Source organism: Erpetoichthys calabaricus, chromosome 14, assembly GCF_900747795.2.
Source record: "Erpetoichthys calabaricus chromosome 14, fErpCal1.3, whole genome shotgun sequence".
Classification (NCBI taxonomy): domain Eukaryota; kingdom Metazoa; phylum Chordata; class Cladistia; order Polypteriformes; family Polypteridae; genus Erpetoichthys; species Erpetoichthys calabaricus.
In genome coordinates this window covers 81,164,654-81,191,884 of record NC_041407.2, presented here as the reverse complement: position 1 = coordinate 81,191,884, position 27,231 = coordinate 81,164,654, and the positions used below count along the sequence as shown (strand labels likewise).

The 27,231-nt window shown below is 35.9% G+C and overlaps 1 protein-coding gene across 3 annotated transcripts; it reads right to left on the bottom strand.

The window, feature by feature from the left end:
• Nucleotides 1–90: 90 nt before the first annotated feature.
• LOC114665352 (syntaxin-12-like) lies at nt 91–19,740 on the bottom strand. Of its 3 annotated transcripts, none has more exons than XM_028819875.2 (10): nt 19,626–19,740; nt 13,066–13,204; nt 11,328–11,397; nt 10,804–10,903; nt 10,318–10,455; nt 9,360–9,403; nt 9,069–9,174; nt 7,882–7,954; nt 4,362–4,444; nt 91–2,218 (listed from the first exon to the last, which is right to left on the bottom strand). In XM_028819875.2, exons 2-10 carry the CDS (start codon nt 13,163–13,165, stop codon nt 2,126–2,128), a joined length of 807 nt encoding a protein of 268 aa, XP_028675708.1. In that variant the 5' UTR covers nt 13,166–13,204; nt 19,626–19,740; the 3' UTR covers nt 91–2,125. The 3 variants fall into 3 exon arrangements, with proteins under 3 accessions (XP_028675708.1, XP_028675709.1, XP_028675710.1); XM_028819876.2 differs by lacking the exon at nt 19,626–19,740 and adding an exon at nt 19,396–19,524; XM_028819877.2 differs by lacking the exon at nt 19,626–19,740 and adding an exon at nt 19,410–19,513.
• Between the last annotated feature and the right edge of the window lie 7,491 nt (nt 19,741–27,231).

Sequence of the window (27,231 nt, the reverse complement as noted above, 5' to 3'; positions counted from 1 at the left end):
CCAGATACACAAGTTTAAATAGAAATCGTCCTAAGATTTCTGCACAGTACTGCAACAGAATATATAAATTAATAATTGACTCCAAAACCATTATAAAATAAAGAAAATTGGTTTAATCTGACAACACACTTATTCAACTCTATTGTATATCAGTATCAAATGTTTAAAAGCAAATTTACAATGGATTGAAATATCGTCAGGAAACACTTATTCTTGCTCTAAAGAAAGGAGATTTATTATGGTTATTACGCTTAACAGACAAAGCGGCAAAATATGCCCAACTCAACCATGTGTCCAGCCATTAACACACTTCATGTACTTCTTGAATAAAATACTTTACTTGCTCCTAACAGCAGCTGAAGCCGATACCCACTGTCTTTTTTGCTGTATTACAACATCTAAAATGGATAATTAAAGTTACAAGACTGCTACAGAGAACTTCATAAACAGAAATAGTGTAGGAACTAAATACTCAAATATGACAAAAGAAAGGATCATGTCACTATTGAACAAGAAACCATGAATCTCAATAAAACGTTTCTAGTCTTAAAACCGAGGAACTACTGTGAATGAAACTTCACTTTAATTTTTTAACAAATGGTTTGGCAACTGACCAGCTGGTAATTAACTGAACGATGTATGCACAAAAGATTCCCCAAAAATGTGGATTTTTATGAGATAATCTTATGAAGAAAAAAATAAATAAAAATCGCTGCCAGAAATGGGTTCAGGGAATGTGTTTTCTTCTTCTTCTTCTTCTTCCTAACATCAAGCATTCATGTTAACCAAAAAAATAAATTCACATTTTTAAGGGCAAGCATACTTACAGTTGAAGTATTTGGAAACACCACTGTTTGTAGTATTTCAAGAATGGACTGCTTCCTATAATTTGATAAAAAATATACAGATTACCAAGTACCAGATGAGAACTGGTGTAATTAGGGTTCACATCCTACATATTACAGAACAGACAGATGGCCTCCCTACTTCTTGATTCGAGGTTTCCTTTAAAGGCAATGTAATCAAACAATAGTTAAGCACAAGCCTTAAAGTAATCAGTGACCAAATAATATGCAATTTTATTACAAAGAATATATTTTGGTGGTTGAAGAACTAAGCAGCTGAAGAACATCCTCATTCAGGAACTCCAGCTTTGAGTGAAGGTCCAGGATTCAGAGTCAGTTCCTAATGGTTGTTTCCTGACATGGACGCATTTAAGTCTCACAGTACTAATACACCACCACAGAAATCTCCAATAAGACAACTAATAATAAATAAAAAAAACAATAAAATAATTGGCCAGGATATAGTTTTTACTCTCAGGCAGTCCAATAATAAAAAAAGTTTAAAATACCAGCAATGCACCAGTAATGTGGCCAGCTTTGGAACAACAGTTTGTTTTTTGTTTCCTCCAAATGAAGGTGTGGAGAGCCTGGCTTGATAGTATTCATGTATTTTTTATTTTCCCATGAGGCAGTGAAGAGACCAGATCTGTCTAAATCAATATAAATGCAACGGTTTTTCTTTAAAAAATTGTTACGCCAAAACATTATAAAGTACATTTATAAAGCAAATATTTGCACAGAAATGACTTAATAATCAAAAAGAGATTCAAAGAATAGCCTTCATTTTGGCAGAACTGTAACATTCCAATTATTTAATATTTTATTTATTACTATATGTCTACTACAGAAAAATCTTAGATTTTAAGTTCATTAAGAGAAAATAAAACTGCCAGTTAGATATCTTGACAATAATTTAAATGCAGGTTATTTTTTTCATTTCATACATACTGTATATTACACATCTTGAAAATAAGCTTTGGAGTTAGTGTTTGTGCAGTAAATAATAACCATATAGAAAAAAAGAATGAGCATGGAAATTACATAATGTATTTTGTTTTGTTTTTACAATAACAAATACTGAATTCATATGTCAAGAAACGACTAGTTTGTCTTCACATGAACTTGTAAGTGTGTTTCTAAAAGAGCTCCATGGAAGTGTGCTTCTCTCTTACGGAGAATTTCATTTCAAAGACAGTGTTTTCTCTGTCAGTGCAAATCGTTTTCCATTTGAATGGACAACAATGCTGTCAAATCTCTGGGGGAAAAAACAAACATTCTCCTCATTTAGTGGCCTGCCAAATGATGATGCCCAAGATCACTGCAATCAGTGACATAACCACGGCAAAAATGCACATCTTCTTTCTTGACTTTTTCTAAAGGAGGAAGGGGGGGGGAAAAAGAAATGATGAATATGGATCAAATGTATAACCTGTCATAATCATTTTAACCAAAACATTGTTTTTTTATTAACAGTAAGGCAGACTGTAAAATATTATGCAAACCTCAATGATTCATGACAAAGTCATACAGTAGATATACTTGTACCTGTAAACTGAATATAGTGAAATACACAATACAATTTTAAATATTCAAGTTTGCACAAAGGAACAAGTGTCATTTATGTTTCAGCATACATGAGAAAAAATGCATACTCCAGTAATATAGCGTGCAGTGCCTATAAAAAGTATTCACCCCGTTGGACATTTTTCCATTTTATTGTTATACAACACTGGATTTAATTTGGTGTTTTTAATATTGATTAACAGAAAAAGACTCTTTAATGTCAAACTGAAAACAGATCTCTGCAAAATGGTCTAAATAATTACAAATATAACAGTGATCAGGTAAGTCCTCACCCCCTTTAATAGGACATCCCTAAATCATCACTGGTGCAGCCAATGGGTTTTAGGAGTCACAGAATTAGTTCAAAGGAGGTCACCTGTCTGGGGTTTCAAGTTATTTATATATGAATGTCTCTAAATGTGAAAGGGCCTACTTGCAAGTCAGTCAGTGGAATCTACACAACAAAGACAAAAGAACAAGCAAAGTCTCTGAAATGGCAATTGAAAAGTACAAATCAGGGCATGGAGTTAAGAAAATCTCCAAGTCACTGGGAAATTCCTTGAAGTCCAAGTATATTGGTCATTAAGAAATAGAAATAGTATGGCACAGCTGTAAAGTTGTCTGGAACGGGGAAAAATGGTAATGTCCAAATGTTCAAAATTTGAGAGAGTGACAGAGAGAGAGAGATCTGAGCACACAGACTCAAGGCTGTCATGGCCGCCAAAGTGCATAAACTTAATTCTGACATTAAGGCTGGGGTTACTTACGCAATAAATTATTTTGTGTTTTATGTTTGTAATTCATTTAGACCACTTTGCAGAGATCTGTTTTCACTTTGACATTAAAGATACTTTTTTCTGTTCATCAGAGTCCAAAAACCAAACTAAATCCACTGTGATTCAAAGTTTTCATAAAATTGTGGTTCTCAAACTATTTTTTCTCATGATCCAATTTTGCTATTTTTTGTGTCTTCGAGACCCAGAATAACCGCCGACCATCGTCCCCTTGGGGACTGCATGGTGATGGGCGAGAGTGTGGTCAGTCTGCGTCAGTTCTACAAAGGGACATCTGCTGGCGAGGGGAAACCCCTTTAGGAATATCTGTGCATCTTCCCTGTGGGGTGGGGTGGGGTGGTCACCCTTGGAGAATCACTGAAGCAGGTCATAACTAAGCAGCGGTGTGTTTGTGTTAAATACTCACATGGATCCATCTCAAGAAATTCCACAAAACATAAGTGACCCTTTCCCATTTAATACTATGTGAATCACAGCTCTGTGCAAACCAAATTAAGACCTGAAAGCTTACAATGATAGTAACACTTAGGACAGATTATTTGGGTAAATCTGCTGGTATAAAACAGCTGCAACAAACTCTAAAGCATTACAGAATTTACACAATTTTTTAATAATTTTTTTTAATTCACCTTTGAATATATTCAACCAAATACACATTTTTAATTTGAAATATTCTGCATTACTAGTTTTAAGGAGAACTCTACAAAAGAATTACCTAAAGTTCATATTTCAAACACTTGAAATCATTGGTCTCTTAAAATAAAGCACTAAAATCTGCTGTTAGTAAATACTGTTAGTTATTATTACTATTCAGTTAAATGCATTTCTTTAATGGACATTTCTACTTATAAGTCCAAAAAACTATGCACAATTGCAAATTCAATGCAGGTCAAGTGTATAATTCTGTGCAAGACAAAACACAATGTTTCACATAAAAATACCAAGCATATGAAAAAAGAAAAACAATCAGACACATATGTACAAAATCTGAGAGAAGAAAAGTAGAGATCAACAAAGCTGAATTATGAACACTGTTTTCAGTGTAAACACCTTAAAAATGCTGGCATCATGCTCATGTGCAGATTAGAAATGCAGTACTGTCGGCATAATGTAACTCACATGCCAGGCTTTAAATGGCGTCGCTATGACCGACACATACCTGATAGTAGGCTGCTTGCTGTAACTGCTCAGTCCCCCTCTCCACATGCACCTCAGAGCTTTCTACATTTGCTTCAATGCTGTCTGCAGGATTAAACACAAAATCCAGTTATTGTCTATGCAGTCACACCATCAGAAAACAACATAGTTTTAAATAAAGGCATTAGACATACAGTACAATATATTATTTGATTTGATAAATTAGTTTTTTTTTTGTGGAAAAAAAAAAAGCCTCATAGTAACATATGAATTCTTAATGTAATGTATAGATTCACTATAGAATGTGCATATTTACATAACTTTGAATCCAGATTAGTGCATGCATGGGTGTGACTGCAGGTTCAATCTCACGGGTGTCCACGTGTGCGGCTAAAAGTACAGCCTTACACCAGTGGTCATATCAGGTTTGAGAAAATACGGTACATTGTAGGTGACCAGTCCAGGTACAGTTTTGGAAAATACATTACAGGTGACCTCTGCAGAGGAAGAGGTAGAAATTGTAATCTTCATGCATTTTGAAATGAACAAGTCCCACAAAGCACTTATTACCTACTGTGCCTGTTTAAAATGCATGCAGTTAAATTCTCATGACACAGTGAAAGGAGCTTTTTCCAGGTCACATGACTCTGGCTTAGTGCTACTTAACATTGAAGGATGGAAAATTGTACTTTATAGACACACACACAAGTTCATACATACACACATGAAAATGGCTCCACCTTTCACTTCAAAGCAACCACAACAAAACGACTTATTTCTGGCAAACCTTTAAATGGCTTTGTTGAGTGTTCACTGTGTAACAATGTTATAAAGTGGGAACAGCAAGACCCACCATGATGAGTGGGTGTGCGCCATCATTTGCAAAAACATCAGCCAGCATAAAGTTCTTTATTAGGCACCAGGAAACAACCATTCGATTAAAATAAGAGCTGTAAAGTGGTTTATTAGAGACATAAGGCAAGATGATATGTGTTTTTACTTGAATTAAGGTGTAATAGAAGATAAATTGAAAAATTGTAGATTACAAATAAAAACGTGTTATTCTTCATAGTAAACTGGATCTGATCTTGAAAGGCCTTGTCACTCGTGTACTCAAACACTTTAACAGATTCAAATACTCGTGATGGCTGTTTTTAGGTAAGAGCTGATGTGACAACACAAGTAATGTTGCACAATTTAAATAAATGTCTTAAAAATGAGAGATGATTTTTATAAAAATGCAGAACCCTGATTGCATATTCCCCTGGTATTTGTTTCCAACTACAGACTCTGTTTTCTTCCCACAGTTCAAAGGCATACACACTGTTATTTCAGGCAATCTAAAACCCCCATATATATATATGTGTTTAACAGCGTTCTTTGATGGACCAGCTTCCAATCGAGGATGGGACTCTGGCTTGCATGTTTTGCTGTTGGAAATGGCTGCAGTGAAGAGAAAGAATGCAGTAATTTAATTTGTTTTAGTAATTAAAACAAAGCAGAAAAAAAAAGACTTACTGAGATGCAGGGGAGCCTCTTCACAAGAGAAGTGTAAACATCTTGTTGAATTAACAGTAAATTTAACTATAGTACCATGCAACAAAACTGTTTCATATAATGAAAACGAAATGTGCCCATGTTCAAAAGACTGCAGACATTACATTGAACTCTAGCTGAATGTATAATGTTGTATCGGCACACATGCTAAATTGCAATTTTTTGACAGTTTTAATTTTCTTTGTACAGTGCTGTACCCTTATGGACCAACAAAGGATGTTACCATCACAGCAGGTTATCCAAGACCCTGTAGGTCATAATATAAGCTGTACTGCAGGGTTTAAAGTTCCCCAGACTGCTATGGGCGATGTCTTGTAGCCTCACAGGCATACTGGGAAGGACAACCAATATGGTCCTTTCCAGTGCATTTCTGTAGTGCAGGTAACATGCAGAAATCTCAGGTGCCGCAATGGTCTATACTACTCACACAACCCCAGTGACTCATGATGTCAGCCAGGACCCTAGAAGTACTTTTGGCAGGGTACCCAGAAGGTGGTTGGGGCACAATACAAAATGGCCTTACTTCCTGTGCTCAGGGAGTTTCGGGTTGGGAGGCAGCTGGTGACTTATTGAGGTTTTCCTATTAAAACCATTATTTTGTTTTTCCATTTTGGACTACTAGATTGGTATTTGGGTTTGCGAGATGCCAGTATACTGAAAGAATATATTGTGATGATCTTTAGATTTGGTTCCATTTTCTTTATATCTATCCATTTCTTCCAGTACTGGTAGGCAGGAGCAACAGGCACTAACAGAAGAAGCAAATCTATATGAGGTAACAGTCTATAAGGCACATATTACATAAAGGTCACCAATCATCCCTAACGTGTACATCTATAGGAGGTGGGAGGAAACTCATGTGAACTTATAGGAACTTGTTACATTCATGAGGTCAGGGGCTGAGCTGTGATCTTAACATACAGAATATAACTCAAGTTGTTGCAAATAAAATTCATTTGGACTCAACCATCTACGCTTTGCTGAGGAAATGTGTTTAGTATATTATTAAGCAACAAGAAAAAGTTCAACAGGGTCAAGAAATGTAAACTGGGTATGGGGGGAATTATGAGAACAAACTGCTGTGGGTATGGTGTGGAACATGTGAACTAGAATTACATTTATTTACTTTCTGAGTCAGAAATTACCTCAGAGGAAAAAAAATAGGATCATTTAATAAAACAATCTCCAATCCTTTTTTTTTGGCCATTTTCATAAAATCTCACTCCAATGTGTGTAAACACACTCCCAGTCACAGCAGCTGCTGCGACAGTCCATAAAATGTGCCACCAAATGAACCCAAACATAAACAAAACCAAACACAGTAAGAATACAACTTCTCTACAACTGCTAAATGAAACGTAAAAAGTGCAAAATAACAGTGTTTTATATGGTATGACAACACCCTAAATAATCTTTTATAAAAAAAGAAAAAAACACATAAAGTACATATTCTGCACTAAACAGACAATGGGAACCTATTTAATTTAGAGCAATAATACAGACTTGAGGAGCTAACAGACATCTTCAAAATTCTCAAAGTCATAGATAAAGTTGACTAAGGAAAATGCTTTCAAATGAAAGAATCAAAAAATACTTCAAGACACCTGGAAATTGAAGTAAAATGCTTTGAACGTAGAAACCAGGAAACCTGTCTACACACTAAGTGTTGTGGGAACTTGAACAACTAACTCACATAGCTTTTAAAAAGTACTTGGATGCTATTTTGGAACAACTTAGCTATTCGATAACCAAACAACCTTGATGGGCTGGTCTGTCTCCAATTAGCCTCAACATTTCTAGCAATACCCTTATGCTTACTTCAACCTCCTTGATGTCAGGTTCAGAATTCTGTGTAAAAACGGTTAACCCAAATGTCTCCCGGGATACAGCTGTTATAATCCAATGTACATTACATGTTACACAAGACAGTTGCCACTTTCTGTGAACAAAAAACACCAAGTTTAAAGTGGATAAAGACTGCATACCAATCATCTCCCCTTGGTCATGAATCATCACAGCCAAATCTTTAAATATTTGATTCACGTCCAGAATGTCTGACTGGAAATGAAAAAAGAAAATACAAGCAAGTCTTAAATTACGGCCATAGTGCATATAATTCTAAAATGGTGGACACAATTCTTACACTGATAGCTAATAACATATCCATGGAGATTTGGAGTGGACAATGTAAGAGCATGTAAGCCAAATCTTACATGGTCAATAAATTATTTATTCAAATTGAAGTTAACAGTGACCAGTTTAGAAGCCAGTTAAGATTATAACACGTAGAACAGATAATTAGTCACTTCAACAAATCTTTCCTTGTAGCAATTCTCATAAATGTAATACAATTCCCTACAGTAGGCCATAAATATCCTAACAAGTTTAAGAATTTATTTTTGAATTACACACCTTCCAACAAATTAAGTAAATTAAGACATCTTTCCAGGACAGTATAATTCCAGTTTTCACATGGTGAGCATGGTTTCTTTTGAACATTAATAATAATTAACTATGCAATTAATTGGCCTGTCCCTACTCTCATTTTGCAGTCAAAATGCAATTTTATGTGAAATTAGTTTTACCCCAAATATTTCAATAGACAGGAGTCTATTTAATGAACTGCTTATCTAACAATGACACTTCAAAATAAATAACAGCAAAATTTCAAGATCTGGCATAATATACTTTTAAAAATTCCTATAAAAGATAAATATTACGGTGCCATTCTATAATGATACAATAAATCTGTAATGCAGTAAATATAAGTATGCGTAAGTATGATAGGATTTTTAATTAAAAGCAGGTCTTGGCTGGATTGAAACCAGCACTGCAGCTCTTAGTGGAATGTGGTGAGTGGCCAGGATTTAGGCAGATAGCAACCAGGAGTAAAACAACTGGTGTTTAAATACCCTTTTGAATCACATTGGGGTACCAGATCAAAATGCAAAAGAATTTAAATATTTGACCAAGTGTAACCAGCATAGCTCAGTGTCAGTTTTTTCTTGTCTTCTTAAGAGAGTCAAGACTGGGGGATGTCAAAAGACAGGGCCTGTTAAAGCCCATTGTAGCACTCCTTGTGTGATTTTGGGCTATACAAAAATAAATTGTATTGTATTGTATATAATCCTTCCATCTATTTTCTCAACTCAGTATAGTTCATTTAGAGTACCTCAAGTTGTCGAATTGCTGTCTCTCTCTCTTTAATGAGCTCCAGATCTTCTTCAGTGATGGCAACCTCTTCAGTCTGTGCCTGTGACTGTGGCCATTCATCATTACTACAGAAAAGATATTAAAACTTATTTCCTTTGGAAGCCATATAACAACTGAGGCAAAATTAGGACACAGTAAAAGAACCCCTATTTTCTACTTATGCTATGTGATGCTTGAATTTAAAGCTCCCACACCATAAACTTTACAATAAACACCCATTCAACATGAAACCAAAAAAAAAACATCTTACCTTTCAAAAGACACCAACTGCTCATCACGATGTACCTCATCTGCCTTAAAGTAAAAAAGTAATATTTGTTTAAAAATGTTTACAATGCTCAATATTACCAAAAAAACCTCTTACACAGTGTGAAGAGGATTTTATAATTGTTGAATAAGGACTGCACAAAAAAATATCTAAGCAATCTTTCAAATGTATGTGACTTTTTGGAATTTATGCAGCAAATAATTATATTTGAAAATGTTCCGTAAGTCCAATATGCAGACATTATGGTTGAATTATGACACGTCTTAAAAGAAAAGAAAAGAAAAAAGCATATAAAATATTCAACATGTATAGTCGCCTAATTTCAAAAAACTGTCCTCTTGTCTCTACCCATGTCCACAATCCCCTTTACTTTAATGGCTGCCTCAGAGATTAAATATCTAGTTATCTTGCTAATAACCAATCAGATTGAAGTTCCCCTCACCATTGACTGCAGGTTAGGCAGCAAGGACTGGCACTACCAGCCAAGAAGATTACAACATGTCTTAAATAAGCCTTTCTGACAACAGAGATGAAGTATAAGCAATTATTAGGTATTTAATAAAACACTCTTCAAGCACTTTATTCAGGACATGCTACATTTACCCAACACAGTACTCTAAAAAATACATTTCTGCATGTGACGTGGAACAAAAAGGTGAATACCAATTTATCTAATGAGAGGATAAAACCCATGTGTAGTAAAATTGATATGTGATGAAACAAAATCCACGCATATCATTACTGGAAAGCTGCTCTTTCAGAAAGAGGGCATCAGTCTTTTACAACTCTAAAAAATTGTGTTCTTTATATATTTATTTGTTACAAAATCCAGTAACCTTTATATTTCACATACTGATAGCCAAATATAAAAGTAGTTGAAAATGCTTGTACCTATCAGTAAGCTTAAATTAAGTTTTAAATATTTGTTGACTCAATATACCGAGAGGCGAGATCCAGCTCTTGCTCTGGCTACGGATTCTTTCTCCTTTTCTGCTGCTCTCCGTTGGACTGCCTGTAAAGTGTTTAGTGCTCCAGAGAAATTATTCATTAGCCTTTCTTTCTGGAGCTTCTGTTGCCTCTAAAGGAAAAAGAACAAAAAATGCCCACAAGGAAGGGGGGTGAGAAATAAATCAGAAATTTTGCTACAGTACAGTTCACAGTGCTAACATGCTCTTAAATCAAGGAAAACTGAAAGATATTTTCTAATCCAATAAATGGCTTAAGGGAAATAAAAAAATCACAAACACATATCACATAGTTAATACTTTTCTACATTTAGTGTAAATTTGGGAGTGCAGAAACAAGCAAGTGAAAAAAAAATTAATGGTAACACATTTATTGAGGTAATGGTAAAGTGGCATAACAACATGCCTCAATTAAGCAAAAAGTATGTGGAAAGGAGTGGCTGGAGAGAAGTTGAAGTTACCTGTTCTGAAGGAGAGTGTGGAACTGGCAGGGATCCGAGCTCCTTTAAGTGCTTGTTGGTCTCCTTTGCCAGCTGATTTGTACTGTGTTGCATCTGTTGTCTGAATAGAAATAAAAACACACGTTTCTCACAACAAACAATACAGGAAACGATTTCATTTTAAAAATTCCAAATAAACATTAATGAGGCCTGGGAATAGTAAATTGTATACACAAGTATGAACCATACCTATTTTGAAACTTTGGTTTAATTCTTGAAAACAAATTCTTTTTTTCTTGTCGCATCAACTTTTAAAAAAATATTTCCGTCCATTTGCAGTCCAAAGTACAATAATTTGAAATAATTTTGCATTACAGTAAATTAAACCAATTGCTTAGTTAATAAACTTGGAATTTACCTACGCACAACATTTTTACAACAGTTACTTATTTCCTATGGTTAATGACTATCAAATTTATGCCATGATAGATTCTGACTGCCTGTAACAGGAAATAGTGGTTCCAGAAAAATGGATAGACATTTACAATCTCTCCTGCAGATCGCTGCTGTCCTGCTTTGTTCCCAGCTGGTTGACCATGTTCTTTATTTGGGCAGCTGCAGAGGATAAAAAGTATATTAGCACTTAAATATCACGCTGCAAATTAGCATCCTGAAAATAATATAAAATATACTGCTTTAAGTACTAAAAACACTACAATTTATTTTACATTAGAATCTTGTCTTGCAAACAAAATATATTCCACTGCATTGTGTATAGAGGAAAAGTACAAGTCATGAAATATCTCCAGACAAACTCTTGCACTGCCCTAAAACTACAGTAAACTTGATTTTATGTCTACATGTTACCAAGTACTAGTATGTATATAAATCACTAGCTTTAAATACAAAAGCAAATTAATAGCTTTACCAAGACGATACCCTTATTGTTGTTGTTGTCTAAGCGTTCAGTCAAGTCGGACTCTTCATGATTTGATGGAACTTTAGCACGCCAGGCCTCTCTGTCCGAGACTGCTTCTTCGAGTTCTTTCAGGGTCATACGCTTGATCTCATTAATGCTGTCTAACTAACTTTGTCCCTGTAATTCTCTTCTGATTTAGCCTTCCAAACTCCCCAACACAACAGACTTCAGCAAGGAATCCTGTCTTCTTATTATGTGGCCAAAATATTTGAGATTTTCTATACGCTTAAACTAAAGTTATTTTAGGAACAACTCAGGCACAGTGCACAAAGACTATGGCAGAGGAAAGCACTGCACTATTGAATGACATCATTACGGCTAGGGCCATCAAGCTTGTTTGGTCAGCTAATATCTAAGCTGATCCAATACAATCTGCAGACACCTATCCAACTTTCAGGACTCAGTAGAGTCATTTTCAAACTACATGGTATATCGGTTTGTGTGGTACACTTCTGTTTATACTGCATGACCTTGTTTTACTATATTTTTAATGGTGTTATAATGAAACACTCGCAAAACACTATGAAACTCTCAGTGACGAGTGCTCTATTTAAAATATACATGCAACTTTGCCTTTTAACACAATAATCATTATGAAACAACACACTCCATTTCAGTGAATAAACAATCAGTAATATGTTTTCATACAGTATACTACAATGTATAACAATATACTACAATGTATATATATATATACACAACATACAATGGGTGACCGAGCCTTTGCAGTTGCTGCTCCACGGCTCTGGAATTCCCTACCAGAGAACCTGAGAACACAGCAGATTGTGGGGCGGTTTTAAAAAACAGTTAAAAGACTTTTCTATTTAGGAAAGAATATTAACAAAATTGCCTCTAATTACTGTTTTATCTTGTTGTGTCTTTAAATTTTTTTATGTAGCACTTTCAGGTTTACTACAAATGTAAAGTGCCTTATAAATAAAACAAAATTATTATTATTATTATTATATACTATAGAGACCATGTTGAAATATACCTTGGACAACTACAGACAGACAGGCAGAAGCAGTACTACTAGAACAATTTTATAACTGCATTACTAGGTACATGTTAATTATCATTCAAAGTATATAAATCCATGTGTAAAATTTGGTCTATTATACAAAAAAGTACGTTTAATGAACTCAAATGTTTTCAATCCTTTCATGCAAGCTTTTGTTTTTAAATGACCAGGCATTATACAGTTCACAAAAAGGGCATTGTTTCCTAATGGGACGAATCTGCAATTATTCATAAAAGATTTTACTTTAAAATGCCTATAAAAACATGACTATTCGTGTACTTACTGTTTTGTGTGATTTTTTGGATGTTGGAGCTGCATATCTGGATTAATGTGTTGAAATCTCTAGGCTGTGAGCCATAGCTGTCTCCTGTTCTGTAAGACATTGTGATTTATGCAAGGAGAACAAATTCTGCACTTCTTTCCTAAAAAGGACAAAAAAGCAACATAGTTACCATCACCAGATTTAAGTTTTAATATTTGCATTAAGTGGTGGAAAAAAAATACCCCCAGAAACAGACACACACACACGCACACACAATGGCATATTAAATTTCATATCTCTATTCTTTTCTGTAATGTACTGGCACTTTGTCTAGAGATTTCTCCTGCCTTGCATCTGATGATTGTTTGGATAGGCTCCAGCTGCAACCCTACCCTGGACACATAGGTTAAGGAGACTGATGGATGTGTGGATGTCTGTTATTTTAAAATTTAAAACAAATGTAAGAAACTTGCATTTAAATTGGATTTTAACAGATCAGATATTACACTTGTCACAATATGGTTAGCTAAGGCTGAATAAACACAGCATTTACAACAGAAGGGAGTTTCCGTAATTTGCAAGGAGGTTTCCGGTATCAAAACCGAAATAAATTAAGGCCAGGTTACCTGGTTTCGCTTTCCAGCAGTTTGTGGCAGGCAGTCACAGAAACAAAATACGACTCAACTAGGTCACCTGCAAAGTTCTTGAACTCAAAAGTTTAACAGTTTTTCTGCATACTGTACCTTTATCGCACAACTTCCCCAAGGCAGTATTTGCAGCTCACATCCGGAAATTTTATTTATTTATTTTTTTTTACAGCATTTTTAAAATTGTGAATATTTAAAGCTTTTTTAACAGTAAAATAATTTAATTTGCACTAGTAATAATGAATAGTTGGCTGCGAAAACAGTTAGTTTGGGATTGATTCTCCACTCCATTCTTACTCAAGAGAACAAGAATACCAGGGAGGAGTGGCTTTTCTACTAGATAAAGCTGCAAGACAGTGTGTCACAAAGGTGGGCTATGTCTGCAACAGTGTGTTGATGTGTTCAAGATTTCAAAATTGTTACATCAAGGAGTGACAAAGGTATCAAAATAGCATAAAGAAGGCTTGCTCCCTCATGCTGTGGATATCAACACAAGCAATAACCAGTTTTAATGAAAGCGAAGTTGAAGAGGAAGAAGAAAACAGAAGAGAATCCAGTGACTAAAGTGGAACACAGAAAAATTGAAAGGTATGGAGTGTAGGAGGAGGTAGAGATAGTCTATTAAGAAATGATCAGAATATTAAAAATGAAAAATAGTTGAATCTCAAGCAAGCAGACCTGTAAAGTACACAAGAAAACAATGAAGGGGAGAAGAAAAGAAAAGAAAAGCAAAGAAACCTTGGGACACAGACATATTTAAGAATGTAAAAAAAATCCAAGGACTATATGAGGAAAGAGACAGACGAGGCTCAAGGACTATTCATAAATATTATGCTTTAGATATCTACAGTATCAACAAAAATATACAAGACAAATTGAACTGTTTATTAACTTTCATATATGCATATTTTAATGCTAATATAGTTAAAGAAATATGAAGAAACAAAAAAATCTGCCTATTAGCTCTTCGCTTAATGAATACTGTACATTTTTAACACTTCTTGGCAGTTCTATGCCTACCTGCACAGATGATACGTAAAAGGGGAGATAACATGATGACCACGAACACTTTTGTTTCTATCTGCTTTTCAGAGGAACAGATGGGTGAATCTAAATGCCTGGAATAACTGGCAACCTCTAAGTAGCTCCTGACATTATGTAAAAAAAAAGGCAACGGCTTGGAATCACAAGACATTTTAGAACTACAATTATCTTGTTTCTTGCTGATGGCAACTCTAATTGAATTAGAACCATTATTTAGTCTATCTCAGTGCTGTTGGGATTCTGCCAAAATTCCTGGAGCTGATAATATGTAGTTCAATTTCCCATTACAGAACACCTTTTGTCCTGTCTCAACAAACTCCTCCTTTGGGGAGATAAAATGTTAAATCAGTCATACTATAGATGTGACTACAGCACAAAAATAAATAAATAAAATGTAAAAATGTCCTCCTGGTAAAGTTAAAACACACATACACAGGGCAATGGAGAGTAAACTGAAACAAAGTTAAAATGCTTAATATAATCCTTCCCCAAAGAGCAATTTATTGAAATACAAAATGACTTTAGTATCTAGTTAAGTGTTAATAATTATTACTCAAGTGTCCTCACTGCTTTCCAGTACATTCTTTTACTGTTGATGAAATATTCTCCATTATACAAAACCAAGAAAACATCAGTTCTTTCATCCTTTGCAGAGATTCACCACTTCAGTTTGGCCATGGAGACACAAACACTTCTTTAATTTAGGGAAAAAAAGAAAAACACACACACACACACACACACACACACACACACACACACACACAATAACAAGAAAGCTCCAGCAGCCTTTCCATAAGTGGTAAATACTATTTTTTTCTATTATACAGTATACCAATAGCAGGTTGAAATCTTAGTAATCAGTGTAGACCTCTGGGTTAACATTTGCAGTGCACCATCTACTGGAATACAGCTTGTATTGCATTTGTCATTCCAACAAATGGCACATCACAAACATTTGTAAGGATAAATTACTATAGAGGTTTGTGATGCGCTACCTTTTGGAAAGACAAATGTGTTCAATTATATTACTACAAACGTTTGTGATGCACAATCTGTTGGAATGTGTCCAGAAGGACAAACAGATACACAGACACTTTTTATTAAGGTGGATAAATATTCCATCTTAGTATATAACAAATTTACATTTGTGCTTTTTCTATAGTGCTAGGGTGTTGTACCGTGTTAGCCATTATGAATGTAGAGAAAAGCCAAGCAAAATGACGAACATATTGTAATCTTTTTAGTTAGCCAATAAAAGGTGTCATTTTGCTTGGGTTTTCTCTGCTTTTTCTATTAGATGGATAAGAGAGGCAGAAGGCTCTGGGCATCACTGGATACAAAACAGGAACAGCCCCTTGAATGGGACTCTGTCTCAAGGTACACTCATATCCATGCCAGGTCAATTTAGAGTTTCCCATAAGCCTAACACAGATATTTTTAAAGATGTGAAACAGCAATTCCACTCTCAAATGAGGAGAATATTGAAAGTCCACACAGTGAGTAGAACAGGAACCCAGTCTGGGATCTATGCAGCATCGGGACCAACCATTATGCCACCACATTACCCTATACCATGAGATTCATATACCAAACTATTAAAAACAGTGCTAAATGCAGTCATTTAAAGTAAACTGGATATTTAATTAAAACACTTTAGTAAATTAATATACTACCACCATAACCTTACAAAGGTTATTATTGGTTGATATAAATACTGCTTCATAACCCTTTTCTCAGACGACATAATTATGAATTGTACATGATTCTACACTGGTTGGATCAGATAATGGATTACTGGCATCAGCGTGTTGGCCGTCAGTTAATAGTATTGCTCTAGATAGCGCATTTGTACAAAGGTCATTAAAAGACAAGTTCAGTAGTTTTCAAGGAACATTTTCACAATCATGGTATAAATGAATTTGCCACATACATCAGTGTTCAAAGGTGAAGAGTGTTTTATAAATTTTAAAATATTTTGCCTATTTGTGCAGCTTACAATGGGGCTAAAGGGTGCAAGGGTGAACAGGTGATTGAAAACGCCATAACACTTCTTGAATAGTTCCATTTTGTAGCACAAAATATTTTGATTTAAGAAAATATGTGTTTCGCATTTATGAGGAATCCTTTTGATAATGAAAGAAAACTAGAAGTAATTATCACAGATTCTTGGAACTTTTTTCTTGAGGCAAGAATACACTTACGCCCCAGCTGATGAACTGAAGGAGAGACTAGCTGGGAAGGACAATAGAATTGCTATCTTGATTTTGTATAATCCAGACTCTGTCTGCTATGTAATAAAAGTCTGGTCCTTTACTGCAACCTGACTGGTCAGTTTGGCTTTGGTGGCACGATCAAAAAAGGAAGTGTGAGTGTGAGACACATGAGCAGGAGCAAAGGCATAGAAGGTACGCAGAGAGTTGATGTCAGACTTTAAAGTTCAAGACAAGAAGTATAAAAGCAGACAGGAGGCAAGCAAGGTGGAATGAAATGACAGACTCCGAGAAGAAGGCTTCACATGAACATGCTCAAACTCTGAGAAGCAGGCTTCATGAGTACACCCTCAACAGAGGAGCGCCTCCGCCTCTCAAGAGGATGCAGAGGAAGGACACAGAGGAAAGCCACTGAAGATACAAGTAAGGGCAAAGATAAAATACTTTTTAAAACGTATTATATTACCTGTCTTTGATGGATAATGTGGCTAATAAAACAAACAATAAAAGAATGTGCTAGCAAGTAGGGAGGGCACTTGAGCGTGAATTATTTTTAACATATTTAAAAAAAAATGGTACTCGTGTTATAACCCCACCACAGGCACAGACAAGAGAAAAACTTCATTTTTTTTTACATTTGTTTATTTACAAAAGAAAAACAAGAATATGCAAAATTTGATTTTTAATTACTTTTGAAATATTACTTCTGTCACGAAGTTTCGAATGTTGTTAAGTATAAAATCGAAAGGGTCATCGTCATTCAACTTAGTTCTCCATCTGTGGCGGGGAGTGAATGGAGTAGTGCTATCTGGATTGAGTACTGGGGTTATAACACACAAGTACCAAACAAATTGTTCTTTGCAAGAATTATATTAAATATTTAGCTTTTGTCAATTCCTCTTTGCCTTATGCGTTGTGTTTTTTTCACACTTTATAAGAAGAACATTTTTACATTGTTTATTTACCTGTTCTTTACTGTAGTCACTATATATGACTAATTTAACAAGACAATCTGCCTTAAGGAGGAGTTAATTAATCGACTTGAAAAATACCAGGCTTGTCCTTTAAAGTTAATGTAGAAACAAGCTAGTATTTTGAAAGAAAATCCACCAAACGAAAGGTAATAAAACATGAAATTTAAGATGAAGTGCAACAATTGCTTTTTCAGTGGGACTATTGTTTAATATAAGAAAGAATGTAGGAGAGGTGTTTATTATAATCAAAAATATCCTAAAATAATAGTTTTGGCTCGAATATTTACATAAATACCATACTTTCAGAGAGAGAAAGAGGAAGATTAGAGGTATTGATCTTTATTTGTCCCAATGGTGTAATTTAGCTTTTACAGATGCTCAAGAAATATTCTGACACAAATGTCCCCCAAAACAAACACACAGCAATTACAAACCAAAAAGGAAGGAAAAAATAATAGCGCACTACAAAGGCATGCTGCTGTTAGTATAAAGAAGCCCCGCAGCTTTTCTAGACACACTTCTTAATAACTTGTTGGTTGAAAGTCCTCAAGGCTAATGTTTCTGAGTGGGGATGTGCAGCATTGTTTACAATGGCCGTCATTTTTGTCTTCAGTCTTTCCGCCGTTACTCCTTCAGCCTTCTTAATCAGCTTACTGACAAGGTGGGCCACTCCTGAAGTGATGTCACAATGACAATGGAAAGGATGACAGTGCCCACAATAAATAACGCAGAGTCATCATTACATTTCTGTGTGTAGGTCTTGTTTTAGACGTGCGCAGCTAAAGTAGAAGGCAATCTCAACTATATTTATGAAAAGACGCAACTTGTTTCACTACAGCAAAGACTCACTGGATGGCGGTAAAGACTTTCAGAGCAATAACCGCAAGCCACGTGGAGATTTCTATAAACACACACACACACATCCCATTAAGTCAACATGAGACCTATCCACGAAGGCAGCTATCCTTAGTATTTACATGGAGCGATGAGATTTAGCAGCTCCACCCCTCGGCCTCCAGTTTCCTGTGTCACATTAGTTTACGTACAGTAGAACTGGCGAGATGCCACAGTAAGCAAAATCGTTTAATAACAATAAAAATATGAACGATTTATTAAACCAGTTTTCATACTGAACAGTATTTTGGCAGTTAGTTACAATGGTGCAGGCATAACGCGAGGCTTGACAGGACATTGTTTCCCGTTAGTTTAGTGCTAGGAGAACGGGCCCTTATTTAACGATCTAATCAGCCGGAGAAACGAGAATGCAATGTACCGTAACTAATAGAATTGGCACAGCACTTTCGTCCCTGCATGGGATTTAAATAATAGGAAGAAACTTGCTTTTACTACAAAGAATAAAACTAAACGCAATCAACATTCTCAAAGCACAAAAAAACAAATCTCTCTGAAAAAAAACACCGTAGCGCCAGTAAGCTGACACCTTGAGAAGCCCTAAAGGCTGTGTCTTTATCTCACCAGTTGTCACTGACCTCCACAGTTCTTTCAAATGAGATATTACATCCAAAAAGTAGAAACAACGCCCTGCCGGTGACACACACGAAGACAACAATCAGAAGGGCAGCTCCGCTTCTTCCGGCTTTGAATCGCGACTGCACAAACAATCATGACAACAAACCCGATCTCTTAAACAACGCAAATGTGGTCAAATAAATATTATATGTAGAGATTTAAAAAATCGATCCTACCTCTTCTGCGTCGAGTTCAGCGGGGACAATGAATTACAAAATATATCGACAGATCAAGCGTCATCTGACTTTGTCTTACGTCATCAGGTTGCGCCACGCAGGCGCAGACATGCAGTTTTTTTGTATACTGTTACAAATGGGCATAAATGAAAATGGCGTGATGTGTTTAATTAAAAAAAGACATACACTTTTTCTTTATCCATTTTTAGGATGTCAACATTTTGCTGGTAAGTTCGTTGCTAAATAAAGAGTGAAGCAGTTTTATGTTGAATTTATATTAACTTTGCAAATATATTTGTGATTATACGGTATATCTTAGAGTGTACTTATTTTTTCACAAGTGCCTTGTATATTCCGAAATTACAAATTTAAATGTTTCGTATTGTTTGACACCTAAGGTTATATTTGTGTAATTTTAGGACTTGAGTGCCAGATAATCCTTAGTTGTATCGCAGTATGTAAAAACAAGAGGACGTGTCGTTCTTCATTCGTACCTCGTGAGAAAGAATGGCTTGTAGGTTTGTAAGTAGCTTTTGAAATATTGCCTGTTAATGAGAATGTATTAATTAAAATGAGATATATAAATTTGATTCTATTTTTTGTATAATACATTCTTATATAGAGGCTCAAAACATATATTTACAGAAAGGTACGAACCCATCATTTACATATATAAACACACATATTACGGTGAACGAACAGTAAAACAGAACTGCTGAATATGAAATAAAACAGTTAATTGTCAACAGAAGTGATCAAAACAAACAAAAAAAAACTCCAATTAACATTTTTTCTCTGAATAGAGCTGGAGATGGGAAGATTTTGTTCAACTCCTCATAATTATAGCCTATAAACAAATGTAAAAAATGATGTGAACTAAGATTGTGCCAGTAGCCATTGAATCCTAAGGTTTCCAATCACTCTGATGTCTTATTCAAGGGGTAGGCAATGTTGGACCTGGGGGGCTGCAGGTTTTCATCACAACCCAATTGCTTAAACAGAAACCAATCCTTACCAGTCTCAGACCTTATTTAATTTTATGGTTATCTGCAATGTAATGTTCTTATATTGTAGATTTTTCTTTTCCAAGGAAATCACCCAAATGATCTGAAGCCTAAAACAGATCATTTTCAGTCTGTCACAGTTTTCTCTTAAGAGTTTTATTAAACCAGACAGTGCATGATGGGGAACTACTGGCTTCTTTGTCATTTGCATCTTATTGCTAATAAGGAGCTGTCAAAACAGTGACTGCAGCTGCTTAAGACTGAAATAAGCAATTAAGGGTGGGGAACCTTAACAAGCGAAACCACTAAAATGAAAGCATGAAAATGTCACTTGAGCAATAAGTGCTTCATCAGCAATAATTGACTTCTAATTAAGAAATAGGGTTGGAACAAAAACCTGCAGCCCTCCAGGACTGACATTGCCTACCCCTGTCTTATTTTATGGACAGGAGTGGCACTGAATGCAGAATATTGACCAAAGACAAGCAGGTTAGGTGCATTGGCGATCCTAAATTGTCCCTAGTGTGTGCTTGGTGTGTGTGTGTGTGTGTGTGTGTGTGTGTCCGTCCGTCCGTCCTGTGGTGGGCTGGCGCCCTGCCCGGGATTTGTTCCTGCCTTGTGCCCTGTGTTGGCTGGGATTGGTTCCAGCAGACCCCCGTGACCCTGTGTTAGGATATAGTGGGTTGGATAATGGATGGATGGATGGAATCGGAATAGAGCAGGGTGAATTATAATATGTATGTATTTCTAAGTTCTTTTACATGAATAGAAAAATGATATATTAATCCAATGGAAATGGCAGAGTTACAGCAGTAGACAAAAGAGGCACAGATATACATATAACAAGAATTATAATAAATGTTGTTTTCTGACAAGTTACAAATATTCACATAACAAGACTTAACTATAATAATAATAATCATTACAATTATATGTAAATTTACAAAGTCTTGGAATGTACTAAGTGAATAGAATTGCACATACGTTTAAGTTACAATTTATACAGTTTATTACAGATATTGTTGTTGTCTGTTAAGATGTCTACTACATCAGCTCATTACCATTCTGCAAACATGGAACAACACCTCTTTAGCCAAGGCGTGGCTCATTATAGACCCTAATGGCTAAAGGTAGAAACAACTTACTAACCGTTTCTTGGAGAAGCACATTTGTCTCAATATGTTAGTAAATGTGCTCCTGTGTGTGTAGCCAAAACCTCATACAGGGGGTGAGAGTCATTGTCCAGGAAAGTAAGCAGCTTCCTGAGTGACTGTCTATTCTACCACATCCTCCTGCGAGTCCAGTCTGATTCCCAAGATTGAAACTGTCTCTTTAATAAGCTCATTTAATCAGTTGGCATCATCTGCACTAATGCCATTTCCCCAGCGCACTACCATACAGAAAAGTACCCTGGCCACTACAGACTGGTAGAAATCATGTAGAAATGGCATGTCTACACCTCGCGACCTCAGCCTCCTCAGGAAACAGACGTGACTCTGACCTTCTGTATACAGCATCTGTGTTGGTACTCCAGTCAAGCCTGTTGTTCAGATACACCCCAAGGTACTTGTAAGTCCTCATTACCTCCACAACACATCCTCACCAACAGTGAGAACTGGTGGCAGAGTGGGCTTGACCTTCCTGAAGTTTACGATTGTCTCCTTTAAGGTCTTACTAATATTGCAGCGCAGGTTTTTCAGTTTGTACCATTCAATAAAGTCCTTCCCTACTGACTTGTATTCATTCTTCTGACCACCGCTGATACACCCAAGTATGGCTGTGTTAACAAAATATTTCTTCAGATTCCATAGTTGTTTATTTACTCAGTCCTGGGTAGCTGGGAGTTTGGCAGAATGGTGGGTGTAAGTCATTATAGCTGGTGCATGAGGAGAGAGTCATTGGCAGTTGATATGCAGAAGTGTGAATGGAAAGTGATGGGTAAAGTGTGCGGACAGTGGCATATTGTTTTGGAGAGTAATGTGAACTGGAATGGGGGCACAATGGGAGTTGAACCCCACTAATTGCCCAGGCAATTTAATGTGTTAGAAAAAGGATTTTGAAATAATAAACCCTGTATATTTTAATGTATACTGTATTGCATGATGCTTCTTTAGATAGATAGATAGATACTTTATGTTTCAGCATCATGTATTATGTTTATGTTTCATTTTAGTTTTCGTATTAAGTTTTTAATTAGGGGTGGCACAGTAGGAAACACTTTGACCTCGTGGATCCTTTAACCTGGTTTTGAATCTGCACCCAGTTACTGACCATGTAGAGCCTGCCTATTCAAGTGGCGATCCTCGGGTCATATATGGCCCAGAGGAAACCTCTGTGTGGTCCAGCTGGTGGTCCCGCCAGAAACTCAAAGAGTAAAACGCATTTCGCAAGACTTATGAAAGTGCTACAGTAGTACAGACCACGAATGCAACATTCTGCATTGCCTAGCAACATTCAATCCACAATGCAGTACGTTGTTGTGTGTCTACAAGTGGTGGTAGAAGTCTATGATACTGTGACAACCTGTTAAAGGAACTGCTTATCTCCAGGGGAATCTCTTTCTGCTCTTTTACTATTAGCTCCACTCTGCCCCTGATCCTGTCACTCAGCTGTCTCTAGGAAGGTGCCCTGAGCCCACACAAAACGCTTTCCCCAAAGACTCGGCCAATCACAGCCCAGTAGCAAGACACATCACAATAACAACACATATGTGGTGATTTAAAACAAACCTTGGACTGCCCACCTTGCGGTGTCTTCAGAGTAAGGCACAATGAGTACCAGAAGACATTCATGGGACTGGAGGTGACCCATAAAAGCTCTTTCTGGTCATTGTTACAGTGTGCTAGTGGGTGGAAAGTGAGTCTGGGCAAAGGCTGCATGGGCAGGAGGAAGAGAAGCCAAGATTTGATGAAAAAGAGGCAGAGGTGAACTTGAGAGTCCCAGGTGTGATACTAAGTTGGGTAAGTGGACAGCCACCCGCATGAGAAAAAAGATACTTAAGGCCTGTTTAGGCAGATCCTGAGAAGCAATATGGTTACTGTTTTCCTTCTACTTATTTTTATTGTTTTTACATCATATGTTCATCCCCTTTATTATTATTTAATAAACGTTTGCTTTTTTTTTTTTTTTTTTTACCTCCATGGCTTTACTTTGGGGATGGGACAACTCAAGCACACCATTTAAATTCTAAATGCATTTTGAATTAACAGTTTTGGAGTTTTTATCATTATTTTGTGCTAGTGCACTGATTAAAATAACTGGCAATAGCCTCCTTTGTGTTATGTTTATCCCCAGAAAATGAGTCAGAAACGTTGAATTTCTTTCAAGGACACGTTATTGCATGTAACAGAAACATGTAAGTAAACATCAACATAAATGCAGTAGGAAGGGTCTGTCATGTGCCAACTGCTGTACCGATGAAGATTTAGTCACATCCTTTGTGTGACATGTTTTGAAACAGTCACCAACGCACAGCCCAACATTGCTGTCGTGACAGTAGAAGCGGATTTCTCTGCACACTTTTCTTATTTATTCTGTTTCTTGCACATGAGAGGATAGAATGCCATTGTCTGATCTGCATGAATGGCGCAGACCTTGTATTATTGTAGGCTACCACTTTTCCCCCAACATAAACAACAGTTGCTGCATTGTGAATAGTGCTTGGGGTTACGTCTTTCTTGTCTTTCTGCATGATGCCACTCATTTTCTTTTCTGCCATGCATCTACTTGCACCATGGTGAACCTTCAGGCAACCAAATTCACCAGGCATATCACAGTGGTTCAGTCATGTACTGCCATATGCCAAATTTCACTATCTTTGCCAATGACCAATTCACATTGTCGTCTCTACCACTTGATTCAACTAATGGTTCAGTTTCAGTTTGTTCTAAAAGTGGCTTTACAGCTTCTTGTTTACATGCCATTGTGTTTTGGTTGAAGGCTCTGCTCCACTTATGAATATTGATGAGTTACCTTAGGGTGGCAAAACACACAGAAATATTCAAGATTTTTTGGAGGATGTTATTTTTATACAGTTGAGGGCAGCAGGTTTCTGCCCCAAGAGTTTGTGCTTAACACAGTAAAGTGGATCATTAAACGTAACCCTTAGTCTGACTCTGGCTTAACAATACTTAATGTAGAAGTCTGAGTCACGTATAGGGTTAATGCCAGCGAGGTCTAAAGACTTGTATGCATCATTTGTAACTCACCAATATATGTCTGCACTCACTCCTTGAAATAAGGTCATGCTGTTTGTTTCAGAATGGGCAGTAAAATTTTAAAAATATGCAAATAAAAAAACAGTTAAATATGACAATAAATAAAAATCAGAATATAATGGTTGTATGTTTTATTTATTTATGTATTTCTTAATTCTTTTATTTCAGTGACACCACACACAATATTAAATAAGCCCTTGAATTAAAACTGTCACTTTCACTCATTGAAGATAAGGGATGAGCTCTAGCAACTAGTGTATTTTGATTGGTGAATCGTTAGTGTATTGGACATGAACCTTCGGCCATCAGGTGCCACATTTACAGCAGATACTGAATTTGGAGTTTCTTCAATTAAAGTGACTGCTTCACAAAGTAATTCTCAGCAGCTGTTTCTTGCATTTATATTTGATGTTCAGAGTCACAACTTAGGGATCTTGTGGCTTATTTGCAAGCTCAAAGTCAACCAAAGTGCATATGTCCACTCTGTGAACAGTTCACCAATCACAAAACAGTACTTGCTAGAGCCCACCTTCTTATGTTGATGAGTGGAAGAGATAGTTTTCATTTCAGAGTTTATGTTGCAACTGACATCAGAAAAATAAGTAAATTAAGAAATCTACTATCTAATAAAACTCTTAAGGTCTGTGTGTCCATTCCCTTTTACCAACCTGATTGGTCAGTTTGACTTTGGTGTGAAAGGTCAGTGTGGTGAGGCTGTGGTGACGCAACAAAAGAGCATATGTGACTGTGAGATGCACAAAGGAAGAGTAGAGGTGCGCACTGATGGAAAGTATAAGACTGGACCAGAGGCAAGAAAGGTGCCTCCAAAATAATGACAGTCGCACAAATATAGAGGAACAATGTTGAAGGTACGCATAAGGCAAGAGATAGAACATACTATATGCTGGACCAAACCTGAAACAGAGGCACTGCCCATTCACCACTGATTCCATGTAAGGCCAGGGTTTGTAATCACTGGTGTCACCCCCATTAGAACAGTTATACTTTATTAATCTTTTATCTCAGTTTGTCTCAAATTCTTTTATCTACAGAAAATGATCTGTATTACATAAACTTTCTACTCGTTCATATCAAGGTAGGAATTGCACAGACAGTATTACATGGAGATTCAAGGAAGATAACTTTTGTTAATGTTTTAGTCTGTGTATTTCTTGTTTAATGTGTACCTTTGCTGTCATGCCATACTATACCATGTGTACTCACACATTCACAATGTAGTAATATTAGTATTTGTGTATGATTAACTTTATTACTTGAGAATATAATTAAAAACATGACTAAGGAGTACATCTAGTAAGCAGCTTTGTGTCTGCTATGAATTAAAATGAACTTACACCTTTAAAAACACTCTTGTTTACCATGGTGCCGGAGACTGGCAACAACTTACATGTTGTTTGGACGTGCATGTTAAGAATTTCACTGTAGTCAGTACATGTGACAATGCTGTTAATACTACAGAGAACCTTCTGTGTACATCTGTGAATGGGATGGTGTGTCTGATGTTGATGGGTTTATTAAAACTCGGGGAGATGCACTATGTTTGAAGTGTACAGATAAAGTATTTTAAATTAAGTATTTTGAAATCTACTGAAGTAAATATATACATTGTTAAGTTAGGTACAAAAAAGACAAATTCTTTTCAAATATTATTTTATATAATGTTGCTTTAAAAAAAAAAAAAATACTATCAAAAATGTTACAATATTCTCACCTTGGGTTCCACTGACATACATCTCATACAATATATACTGTATGATAGTTAATGCATCACAGATTGATTTATATATGCAATGTATATTTGTTGAGACTGGTTATGCAGTTCACCCCTATGAAGCAAAATGTATACTTTGGCTTTAAAAACCATTCCTGACATTCACTCCAAAATAATCCATGTTCCTCCAGTAAATACTGAGACTTAAGATATTATATAAATCTCTGATATCTAGTCTAATTTGTTGAAAGTTTCCAGAAATGCTATTGCATTTAAAACATATTTTGGTTAATTTATTTTAGTGTATCATAAGATACACATCACTAATGCAGACATCGCTGACAACATTTCCACTACAGGAAATCCACTGTTGATTTAAAATAAGATTGATTTTAGGCATACATACAGACTTGTTAAAATTCAGGCATGTATTAAAATAAAATAAACTTAAATATGCATATATTATTTACAAAAACAGCAATGGTTATGATTAAACAATTTTCATCAAGTAGTTGTAATGAAAGAAAGTTTTTGCTCTTAAAAAAAAAAAAGTAAATAAAAATGATGCCTACATTTAGGGAGATTAAGTAGAATTTAGATTTTAAGCCTCATTACTGTTTTTGATATTATTTATAAAATAGCCTTTAGGGTTG